At 41.4% G+C, this 12,218-nt stretch overlaps 1 protein-coding gene across 1 annotated transcript in view; it reads right to left on the minus strand.

Annotated features, from left to right (window-relative positions):
• Nucleotides 1-12,218, minus strand: part of LOC147111911 (protocadherin Fat 4) — a 142,106-nt gene that overhangs the window by 62,151 nt on the left and 67,737 nt on the right. The window contains exons 8-10 of the mRNA XM_085999299.1: nucleotides 6,444-10,796; nucleotides 4,571-4,675; nucleotides 2,954-3,264 (exon numbers count right to left, since the gene is read on the minus strand). Coding sequence (XP_085855425.1) covers nucleotides 2,954-3,264; nucleotides 4,571-4,675; nucleotides 6,444-10,796 — 4,769 coding nt within the window. The remainder of the gene's footprint in view (nucleotides 1-2,953; nucleotides 3,265-4,570; nucleotides 4,676-6,443; nucleotides 10,797-12,218) is intronic.

Raw genomic sequence — 12,218 nt, forward strand, 5'->3', positions numbered from 1 at the left:
TTTAGCCCTACAGCTCAACTGCCTTCTGAATAAAAAACATTAAAAAGAATTCCCAAATGGGAGCCTTCAGCTCTTAAAGCTGAATTTCCTTTCGCACCTTAAAAAAAAAGGAAAAAGTGCTTCAGCACTAACACAAATGGCTCAACAAGCCAGGGAAGGGGCACCCAGGGTCTCGCACTCAGCACTCCAGATTTGTACAGGGGGGTCAACACTGCAAGAGAGCTCCTCTACCCACAGGGGCCAGGAGACTCTCAAGAAAGAACAATGTGGGACACATCACTGAGGCAGTCACTGCCAGCAGTGTTGCCCCCATAGCCTGGCTCCAGTGCCCAAAGTAGCTTCATGACCTCAGACCAGTGGTCAAGGTCAGTGAATGCATCTTCAAAAGCTGTCTCCTACCAACTGCATTACTAGCCTCACACACTTCTCAATGCATGACTGTACCCACCCCCCCCCCCCAATCACTCACCTACCAACAATCGGTACCAATCTCGAAGCACATCTCCCATTCCTAGCCTCACTTCACCCCCTTAGAGGAGATGGTGCTGGCCATTCTTGGCAGGGGCATGGCTGAGCCCTTGGCCAGTGGCGGGGCAGAAAGGATGCAAGATGCTGGTATCCTCATGTGTTATCCTCCTTCATGCAACTCTTGCTTTCTCACCCTCCCCTCACCACAACTCCACCCATGTGCCTTCCTCATTTCACACATCCAAGAAATGCAGCCTGCCCAGCTAGTGGCTGGCCAAGAAGAGGGAAAGGAGAGTGAAGAAGAAGAAACACCATCACTTGATTTGACACTCCCAGCCACCAGCTCCTCAAGGTCAACCAGCAAGGCCATTTGCAGGGTTCCGCACTGAAAGTCAGCAGCCTTCCACCAGCCTTGCTGCAACCACTGGGGTACCACTGCGTGACATCACTAGGATAGGCAAAGGCACACACAAGACAGTCACTAAAGGAATGCATAAGGGTGATGTGTTGATTTCTTGATGTCATGTTGGATGGATAGATGTATAAAGTTGGATTGGAAAGTTTGCTTTGTGTGGCTTTTATTTCAGCGTGATCTAGAGGACGCTGTGATGGTCAGTAACAGAGGGAAGGTAAGGTGTGGGACTAATGTTGAAAGGGGAATTGGGGCTGTGATCACTGGTACCACAGGTGGATAATTCCATCCCGGATATCCCAGCCCGAAAGGGGCTGCCTAGGCTGTATCCTTCCTTCTGCTTCCTCCTCTTCTGCGTCTTTCTCTTCCCTCCACGAGTGGATGCTATAAATCTGAAATGAAAGCATAAAATGCTGGAAATACTCAGCAGTTTAGGCAGCATCTTGACCGAGACATGAACTCTGCTTTTCCCTCCACTGATTCTGCCTCACCTGTTGAGTATTTCCAGCATTTTCTGTCTTCTCAGAGGCAGTCCTTTACCATCTGAGGCCTTGCAAGTATCCAGCAGCACTCACTGCACACTTAAAATTTTTTTTAACATTTACTGCACCAAGCCACTACTTCAATAAAATTTTAAAAATCCTGTCCAAAAGCTTAAATGCAAACTTACCTGAAGATGTGTGTGTCCCTTTAAGAGGTGCTGACAGCATCTCTGTCAGTCTGCTGAACGCTGGCTTTTCATAGTGAGCTTAGGACCCAGCGCTGAACTCAGCACGACAGCCAAAGTTTGTTACGGTGACGTTAAGTCGGCATGTCACCTACTCTTCATTTACACGTCCAGGGCCAGCACTGCTATCAGCAGCGATAAGGCCCTCACCAAAATGGCGGACACAGAGTCCCGCACCAGAGAAGGGTGTTAGAGTGGCGGCCGCCATTTTTCGTCAGGACAGCGGTGCAAACGGGTGGCGGTATGTGGCCCAATTCCTCAGCCTAAGTCTCCCAAAACCTGTACCCTTATTAGTACCGTGAATGTCCAGAATTAACAATTACCCCCAGTATAGTACACTAGAGATCAGAAGGGATGCTCACCACATTCTTCTGACTCTTGTAAAATCTCATGTAGGCTAAAACTAATAGACTTATTTGCAGGTTTAAAAATATGTAGAGGTAGTAAAACACAGCGAGACAATTATTAAGAGTGCATAAACCCAAAAGCTCATGTCAGTTCAATTACAAATATAACCCTTGGTTTAGCTATTAATCACAATACAGTTTAAAGCAAAAGTTCAGATTAATCTGGGTTTGAGGTTTTGGACTGCCTACCTACTAGAGGGCAGGTAGCTCACCACACTTTACATCAGACAACCCTAGACTTTGGTGACATCCTCTATTAGAGGCCTGGAAAACTCCAGAGAACAACTCCACCCACCAGAGTGACATCAAGGTTGAAAATATTTTCCCATCCTGTTCGTTTGACACCAGCCATTTGTATTTTTCTCATTATCCAAAATTAGATAAATTCAGAGTTTGAATTTGGTGCTCGTCCCAGTTTTAAGTAATTTTGAGTAAATACGGAAGGCATAAGCAGGAACTGGGAGAAGGCAGTGGAACAATGGCAAAGACCAGCATCAACAGGAGCAGGCAGGATGCTACAGTAATTTTAAATTTTACAAGGGAAGCTGAAAGGTGTCAAGAGCCTAAAAATAAGGAAACAAATAAATTAACAATAAAAATAGAAAATAGAAAATGAGAACTTTAAAATGAAGCTGAGAATTAATTTACCTGAGGGGGAAAATCTCTCAGAAAAAAATATGATGTCAAAGCAGTCCAGATTTTATTCACAAAGTCACCCAGTAGCCAAGTTATATAATTACAGCATGATCATTTATACAGGAAAGACCCATTATAAATGCGCATGTAGGAATTTATAATGGAGAAAAATGGGCCTAAAAGATATGACAAAAACCCGACAACAGCAAGTCAAGAGGCTCATACAGGAAGCATGCGCAGATGTTAGATTTTTTAATAAGATAGAGGTAGATAGATGTATCAATATTGTGAAAATGTTCTTACCTTCCCCATTCTACTTGCAAGAATCTTGTGAAACTGTCCATCTGCGACTTGCTGATCAGTTACCAGCCTAACAATTCCATTTCCGAGATTATAAGAAAACTCCACTTTACCATTCACTATTTCCAGTGCAAGGAATTCACCCTCTGCACCTTCTTTGTTGTCATCATAGTTATACAGGAGCAGGGAATTTTCTTTTATCGTGGCAAATTCCACATAAATCATATTGTTTCTGGGATCAAGAGAAGGGAGTTCCAGGTAGGAGAGCTCTTCAAACCCAAGGCTGCTCACGTTACATTCATTCCCACTAGTACCTGTATGGGAATAGATGTGATAACATAATGGGAAAAAATATTATGTAGAAGGACAAGGTTACTAGGCTACTTATATTGGTAATGGACAAATGTTTGTTGATGTATTGGAAACACAAGTATTTCAATATACAGAGGGATCTTAGTCCTTTTATAATCTTGATTTACAACTTGAAAACAATTAACCTACCCATACAGGCTAAGTGGTTTGGTCTGGCTGGCCTGTACAGACCTCATGTATCCATTGACAAAGTTGCCACCAACAACTAAATAATCTTGAACACTGACATGCACAAATATATCAATATTGTGAAAATATTTATACCATCCCCATTCCAGTTGCTGGAATCTTGTGAAACTACCTATCTGCTACTTTCTGCTCAGTTATTCTAGAGTGGAATTGGCTGCTGTATAATACACCTTTCAATGTACAGCAGCGGGACTGGAAGCTGGTAAAATAAATGCTCTGTAACATAATACATAGATCTTTTGCTGTGCAGCAGAGTGTTTGATGAAACTCACAATGGTGCCCCAACATCATACAGTTCTAATAGAAATGTCTTTCACTTGATGTATTTCTTGAAGCATCAGTCAAATACCTCAATACATTCACAAACTATCTATCCTATGTCTCAGAAACTTTAATAGCTGTATAGCAGATTGGGTGGTGAATGTGTTAGACGCTTGCCCATCAGTTTCGGGTCCAGGGTTCAAATCCAGCTCAGCCTGATAGGATAATAGTCTGCTCGATCAAAAGCTAGAAGGGTATGGTTAATGTAGCCTAGTGGATATGACTAGCAACCCAGATTTGAGTTCAAATGCCATCATAGAAAGTTATGAAATTAAATCCAATAACTTGTGGGCTAGCACCAGTCACCATGAAAGTTGATGGATTGTTGTGAAGTCCAAACTGATTCACTGATGTCCAATCTGGTGTGGTCTATGTATGACTCCAGTCTCACACTATGTGGTTGACTCTTAACAACCTCAGGGCAACCAGGATTGGACAATAAATACTGCTTTACCAGTCTCACCACTTCCCAACATATTCTAATGAGAATGAGTTCGGGGCTGTGTATCCAGTTCCTAATAGCCCACAATGGTACTGGTACTTCGTTAGCAATCTCACTCAGACAGGAAATGGAAAAATGTCTTCTGGAGTTAATTCTAGCCTGTGGGACAGGCACGATGGGTGAATGGCCTCCTTCAGTACTGTATGATTCTATGGTAATGCTACTTTTAACAATATCTACAACTCATCACTATACAAATTCAGATGAAGATAACGTTGACATAAAAGAGCACTTACCAAATGGGCATCTGCAACTGTATCCACTGGGAAGGTTGACACAGGTTCCATGGTTCAGGCAAGGTGACATTACACAGTAGTTTATAGTATTTTGACACAATTTACCTGTAACAAAACTCCATTTACATTATTATTATTATTGCAGTACAATATAGTCTACTCCACTAAATACATTTTTCTTAATTAACTTTAACATGTTGACTAAAATACAATATTGAAAGTGAACCATCTTGAAACTGCAAAACTATTGTGAAACACTAATGTGAAATGTGAGGGAGTTGTACGGTACAAGTTCATGTCTATGAAACATCATAGAGAATTTATGGTCAGGGTGAACTTCCTCACAAAAAATGAGGGAAGATGAGAACATATAAAGAAGGGGAAAGAAACCCAGAAAACAAACCATGCCCAGACCATTCTTTCAGACTTCACAGCAGGTGACTCAAGAGTAGCATTAGGGCCTAACTTCTTGGTTGAGGAATGGCTTTTATGAAGAAAAGAGTTTGAAGGTTTTGGTTTTGAAGGGGATATTGACAATGTTTGAAGAGGCTGAACAATTGAAAATGTCAACGACATTGGGGCCAGGAAGGCGATTTGATTGATCAGGAATTGTTTGGTAAGAGTATAAAGGGACTAGTAGATAGTTCTTACAACCTTTCTGAAGGTAGGTGGCAGTTGGGAGAGAAAGTACAGAAAGTTAGGATTTGAACACTGAAGTGGCTGGGAGATGAGCAGGGGGCTTTTTTTATTTATTTGTTCCTGGATGTGGGTGTCGCTGGCAAGGCCAGCTTTTATTGCCCATCCCTAATTGCCCTTGAGAAGGTGTTGGTGAACCGCCTCTTTGCTGTATCCAGTGCGCTCAGCTGTTTCTTGATATCACGTGGAGTGAATTGAATTGGCTGAAGACTGGCTTCTGTGATGGTGGGGACCCCAGGCGGAGGCAGATATGGATCATCCACTCGGCACTTCTGGCTGAAGATGGTTGCAAATGCTCAGGGCAAGATGAAGGGGCAAACGCAATGGAGAAATCTGTGTGGATGGTCTCAATCTTGATAATGAAGGAATTCATTAGCCACTCATACTTGCGTTTGAGGTGAGGCTGGAAGAGCAAGAGAGAGAGATTCATGGTATGGTGTGTCATGGTGAAAAAGAGCCTGTCCAGCATGATCCTGAAATAGCAGGTGGTTATGACTGAGGAGAATGGAACAGACTAGTGCTGGATATGGTCAAGCCAGATCTAGCGATGAATGGCAAGGTCAGTTGCGTGGCAGATATGTTTGAGTTTGCGCTACTGTGACTTCAGGGGGTGAAGATGGGGGCCACACCAGGGACATGAGAGAGGAGGGAGATAGCGACTGTTTTACTGGGAACAGAGGCTTTGACTACATAGGCGAGGAAGTGTTTGAGTAAGTCGACAGCAGCAGAGGTATTATGACAATGAAGGGACAAAGATAAGGGAATTAGAAATTTGGGAGTGAGGTTGTAAAGGACCATGGGAGAGTTTTTTTCATGGGTGTTGAAGCAGAGAAGGGGGAACACAAGTGGAAAGAAAGATGAGGATGTGATTAGAGATGATCTATACAACATGTATATACTAATTTTACTTGAGCATAATGATGAAGTAAAGTTTTTTAATTAAGCACAATAGAATGGAATTGTACATGCAAAGGAAGAGCCACATTAGAAAAATGTAATGTTAAAATAAACTAGTTTGAATATACTTTCATTATGGACAAAGCCTGAACTTACCATTATGCAAAGTTATGTTCCATAAACAAAATTTTCCTATCACATCAACGATTACTTTTGCCAGTAAATATTCTGTGTATATTATTAGCTTTGTCTAAAAAAAAGTTGTTATTGTCATTATTACCTGTATAACTTGGAGGACATATACATAGAAAGGATCCAGGCATATTCAGGCAAGTAGCTCCATTCTGGCACAGGTTTAGTTGGCATTCATTTATATCTGCTCTACAAAGGGGACCGGTTATGCCTTCAGGACAAGAGCAAGAGAATCTTCCTGGGTAGTTCAAGCAGGTTCCATGATTACTACATGGGGCAGCTTGACATTCATCAATGTCCAACTCACACAACTGACCAACATACTCATTTGGGCAGCTACAGTTAAAGGGCCCCATTAGGACGTGACTCCGAAAAATGACAGAAGAACTTTCTAGAACTACAGTGTCTAAGCTGACACCAGTTTGCTTTGTGCAGACAGCACCATGGCGACAAGGGTTTGTTGCACAAGGATCATAACCAACTGCAGAAATTGTGATTCCAATATGAGTCCTAAGCCACTCTTTGTGAACTGTGAAAAAGTCAATCACAGTGCTTCTAGATAGATCCTGCCCATTGTTATTTTTAATAGCTGTCATCAAGAGAGCTTGATTACTCATGGGCATCATCCCAAAGACATACAGTTTTGTGTTATTTTTGCTTAGGAGATCATCACTAGCCTTGATCAAATGTAGATATTTTTTATCCAGAAACTCCTTAATGGAGAGTGTGATCAGAAGAAGAACACTATTGTCAATTGTGGCATTGGTAAAATGTCTGTATTTGATATGAATACTGCTGGAGACGGCAGTGTGAACATTGTCATTTGCCTTAACTGTGAGATTGAAGTCCTCTTCGTGCAGTTGTTTTCCAGATAGCAGTTCACAGGAGTCTGCTGTTACAGTAAAACTGGTGGTGGAATTGGTTACTATGCTGCAATTGAATATATCTGACACATCTGGATCTTCTGGCTTCACACTACCTACCTTGCCACCAGGGAAATATTTACCATAATAATTGACTTGAATATAAAGGTTTCTGGGCAGAGGAGGGTTGTCATTTTGATCTAGAACAAGGACATGAAAAATACTTATTGAAGACATTGGTGGGATTCCAGAATCGTGCACAATTATAGGCAAATACAACTCACTAACAAGTTCTCTGTCAATCATTTTCTTAGTGGACAAAACACCAGCTGGAGATAATGCAACAAAACTACTGGCATTATTATCTGCTAGGTGGTAACTGAATGGTCCTTGATTGGGAGGTAGGTCCAGATCTGTGGCATTTAGAGAAATAAATTGTGTGCCAGGGGGTTGATTCTCCATTACATACCCTTCAGTACTAACAAGAATGGGACCATTATCATTAACGTCATCAACTATGATCACCAGTTGGGTGCTACCTGTTGCTGGGCTGGCCCCTCTATCAAATGCAATGATAGTCATGTTATAAAATGGTATGGTCTCCCTGTCAAGAGAAGATGCAATAAATAGTTCACCGGTTCTAGAATTGATAGAAAATGAATTGTTTTTGTTTCCATCTTTAATTTTAATCACGAGCTGATTCCACTCTGGAATGGTATCTGAGTCATCGGCCATCAGAGTTATGACTGAAGTGCTAACAAGTGCATCTTCTCTAACATGGGTCTGATAGACAGCAGATTTAAATACTGGGGCATCATTATCATCAAGAATAGTAATATTAATTAGTGCTTCATCTACATCAAAACCACGTATTCTTCCAGAATTTTTAGCAAGCACTCGAAGAAGAACGTGACTACCACCATGCAGTTTCATGTTACTAAAGACAACTACCTCCCCAGTGTTGTCAATAATCTGAAAGCCTTTCGTTTTGCTTTCTCCTACAAGTAAGTAGTTAACCACTCCATCAAAACCAAGATCGCGATCGGTTGCAGTCACGCAGCCTACAATAGTTCCTTTAAGTGCATTCTCTGAAACTGCAAAATTATACTGTGCTTTACCAAATTGAGGAATGTATTCATTCACTCCTGTGACATTAACATATACTTTAGCCAGACTGAATCGATCACGGTCATGAGTGTTAAACGCTCTGACAGTTACTTCATAGAACTGATGCAACTCAAAATTTAAAATTTCTTGCACAGTTATTATACCAGTCTGTGGATCTATAAAAAACACTTCTATATGGCGATCCTCAATAGCATAACTTATCTCAGCATGGATTCCAGAGTCATTGTCTGTTGCATTTACTTTAAGGACTGTGGTGCCACATGGTGAGTTCTCTGCCACAGTTGCAAAAAACACATTGTCACAAAATGCTGGAGGATTGTCATTGACATCTTCAACTCGTATAACAACATTAACGGAGCCAGTCTTTGAGATCCATCCACCATCTTGGCCATAAATCTGAAGACTGTAAACAGAATCCATTTCAAAATCTAAAGTTCTAACTAAAGCTAGCAGCCCAGTGGTGTTTCCAATAGTAAAATATCCTCCATCGTTGCCAGCCACTATAGAGTACATTATGTGGCCATTTACCCCTTGGTCAGTGTCAGAAGCAGTAAGACTACCAATAACAGAACCAGAAGACTGGTCTTCAGGAATAGAAAAACTCACTTCTACAGTAGAAAATTGTGGAGTGAATCTATTTTCTTCAGTGATCAAAAGGTTGGCTATAGTATTAGAGGAAAGACGTGGTGTGCCTTCATCAGTTGCTGTTACTGATACAGTGAAAACTTTATTCAGACTTGTAGCTAGAGAGTTAGTAACAAAAATCCAACCACTATCTGGCTCAATGCTAAAAAGAAATGAACCATTATTCCCAGTGATATAATATTTTACTTTTCCATTCGAATGCAAGTCTTCATCAACTGCAATTAGTTTGGCCACCTTGGTGCCAAAAGCTAAATTCAAAGGAACTGGAGTCAACTGTCTGTGAGGCAAAAATATGGGTGAATAATCATTACGAGCTACGATAGTAACTACCACAGTTGTCTCACTTAGATTTGGTTTCTCACCAAGGTCTGAGGCAATTACAGTGAACTTCATTTTGTTCTGGTCAGTGCTGGTGTTATCTGAATTTTTTAATGAAATGAACTGCTTAGTGAAGATCTCGCCAGTAGTTGCATTCAATCTGAAGAATTCATTAGGAGACTGAAGGAAGTAGAAAATTTTTCCATTGCATTCCAAATCAGGGTCAGTGGCAGATACTTTCAGAACAAAAATGTCTTTCTCTTTAGGCTCTGGAACTGTTAGGCTGTAAAATGGCTTAGTAAATTGTGGTGCATTGTCATTTGTATCAATGACAAAAATAGTGACATCTGTGTTTACATCCCATGCGGAATCATTGGCATGCACTCTTAAAATGTACCAATCTGTTGTCTCTCTGTCCAATGGCCTTGTCACAATTAAATCTCCAGTGCTTTGATTCACACCAAATGGCAGGCTTGCTGTCTGATCTGAAATACTATAGGTACTAATAGCATTCATACCAATATCCTCATCTGTGGTGGTAATTCGTACAATGGTAAAACCAACTGGAGCATTTTCTACAACGTGTGCAAGGAAGATTTGGGAAAACCGAGGAGCATTGTCATTTTTGTCTAGAACAGAGATGATGACTGTTGCAGTGCCGGTTTTGGAGTTGCTTCCTTTGTCCTTTGCTTCAACTGTTAGTATATATAATGCCATCCGTTCCCTGTCTAACATCCGAGCAGTTCTTATGACTCCAGTGGAACTATTGATATTAAATGCAACATTAGCATTTCCATCAAAAATACTATATTCTAACAACCCATTCAGAGCAGAATCCAAATCAACTGCAGACACATTGCAGATGTTGCCGGCTGGAACATTCTCATATATTTCACATCTGTAGACACTCTGTTTGAAGGCAGGAAAATTGTCATTTACATCTGTAACATTGACGTCTATTCTGGCATAGGAAGAAAATGGTGGTGAACCCGAATCCCTGGCTTCAATCCAAAGCTGGTAATGTTTTGTAATCTCAAAATCCAGTGTTTTTTTTATAATCAATTCTCCTGTTAGTTGATTGACTTGAAACACATCTCCAAAGTTGCCTGCTGCAAGATAGAACAAAATAGGTCTGACTTCTCCTTTCTCTTTGCCTAAGGCACTGACCTTAGAAATCACAGTATTTACAGCTTGATCTTCTGGGTAGACATGTACTTTGTTATCCACAGATACTTGAGGGAAGTCAGTGGTGCTTTGAAATCGCACTGTAATTGTTGTACTGTCCATTTTTGGATCTTTTCCTCCATCAGTTACATTAACATTTATTGTAATATCCTTTGGTCCTTTCAATAGATGTTGTGCAAAAACCACTCCCCTAAGTGGGTCAAGAACAAATTTGTTTGTATTTGGGCCAGATAAAGAAAAGTGTAAGTCAGCATTTATCCCGGCATCATCATCCTTTGCTGTTACTGCATAAACAATTGAGCCTGTTGGGAGAGTTAAAGGCAGAGATTCAATAAAAATATATCCAGAATATGTGTTTTACAATCAAACCTAATAATATCATATTGGTTAATATGATAGTCCACTGTATAGTGCAAATTTAGAAAGTCCAGTTTAGTTCCCTGCCCCAGATTGTTGCAGATAAAACTGGCAAGCCATCATATTGCTTTCAATCATCTCATCCCAATGATTTGAAATGATCAGATTTTCACTGTACCTAGAAAGGTCCCAGAACTTTGTGGCTGTTCTGGTGGCTCCTTCTGTAACTTTGTCAGGATTCTTTGGAAACCAGCCTGGAACCCAGGACAACCTTGTGCCAAAGATTTCAGGTCCAGGTGCCTTGTGGAGGCAGACCTATTCCCGTCCCTTATAAAGCTATTGACGTAAGAGGAGATTGGAGTTCCTGTGCCTGGGCCTTTAGGGACTCAAATAAGGTGGACTGGCTGACTCACTGGCAGTTGTGGGATCCACCAAGGGTTCCAGGCTGGGTCTGAGGGTTGGAACTGAAAATCTGTACGCTCAATTTTTTTCCTGTAATTTTTTGAAGCGGCCCCCTTTATAAACTAAATTTTTCTTCTGGAATGAATTTGGCAATCTCCTCCTCCAGAATTGTTCAGCTGAAATTTTTGGTGAAACTTCTGAGGGAAGGAGGTGCCCCAGACATACTTCTAACCTGCTGAAGGCATTCAAATCACGGAATCTCACCCTGGCACCATAATTTTTAGCACATCAGTGTCGGAGGTCAGATTTCATCACTACTGCCGTACAAAAGGCCAAATATATTACATGCCTGACAGTCACACCAAATTGTTGGCTTTTACTGGGACTTAGAACATAAGAACATAAGAAATAGGAGCAGGAGTAGGCCAATCGGCCCCTCGAGCCTGCTCCGCCATTTAATAAGATCATGGCTGATCTGATCCTAACCGCCAATCTACTATCACAGAACCATCTCCTGAATCTAACAGAATTAGACACATGAAATAGGAGCAGGATCAGGCTACACGGCCCCTGGGCCCACTCCGCTACCCACAGGGCCATGTCCGATCCGAACCTAGACTCATGTCCAAATTCCTGCCCGCTCCCCGTAACCCTTAATTCCCTTTACTTCTAGGAAACTGTCTATTTCTGTTTTAAATTTATGTAACGATGTAGCTTCTACAGCTTTTTGGGGCAGCATATTCCATGGACCTACCACCCTCTGAGTGAAGTAGTTCCTCCTCATCTCAGTTTTGAAAGAGCAGCCCCTTATTCTAAGACTATGCCCCTAGTTCTAGTTTCACCCATCATCGGGAACATCCTCCCCGCATCCACCCGATCCAACCCCTTCACAATCTTATATGTTTCAATAAGATCGCCTCTCATTCTTCTGAACTCCAATGAGTAGAGTCCCAATCTACTCAACC

The sequence above is a fragment of the Somniosus microcephalus genome, chromosome 10 (assembly GCF_052327205.1).
Source record: "Somniosus microcephalus isolate GS21.2 chromosome 10, FLI_Smic_1.0, whole genome shotgun sequence".
Lineage (NCBI taxonomy): Eukaryota > Metazoa > Chordata > Chondrichthyes > Squaliformes > Somniosidae > Somniosus > Somniosus microcephalus.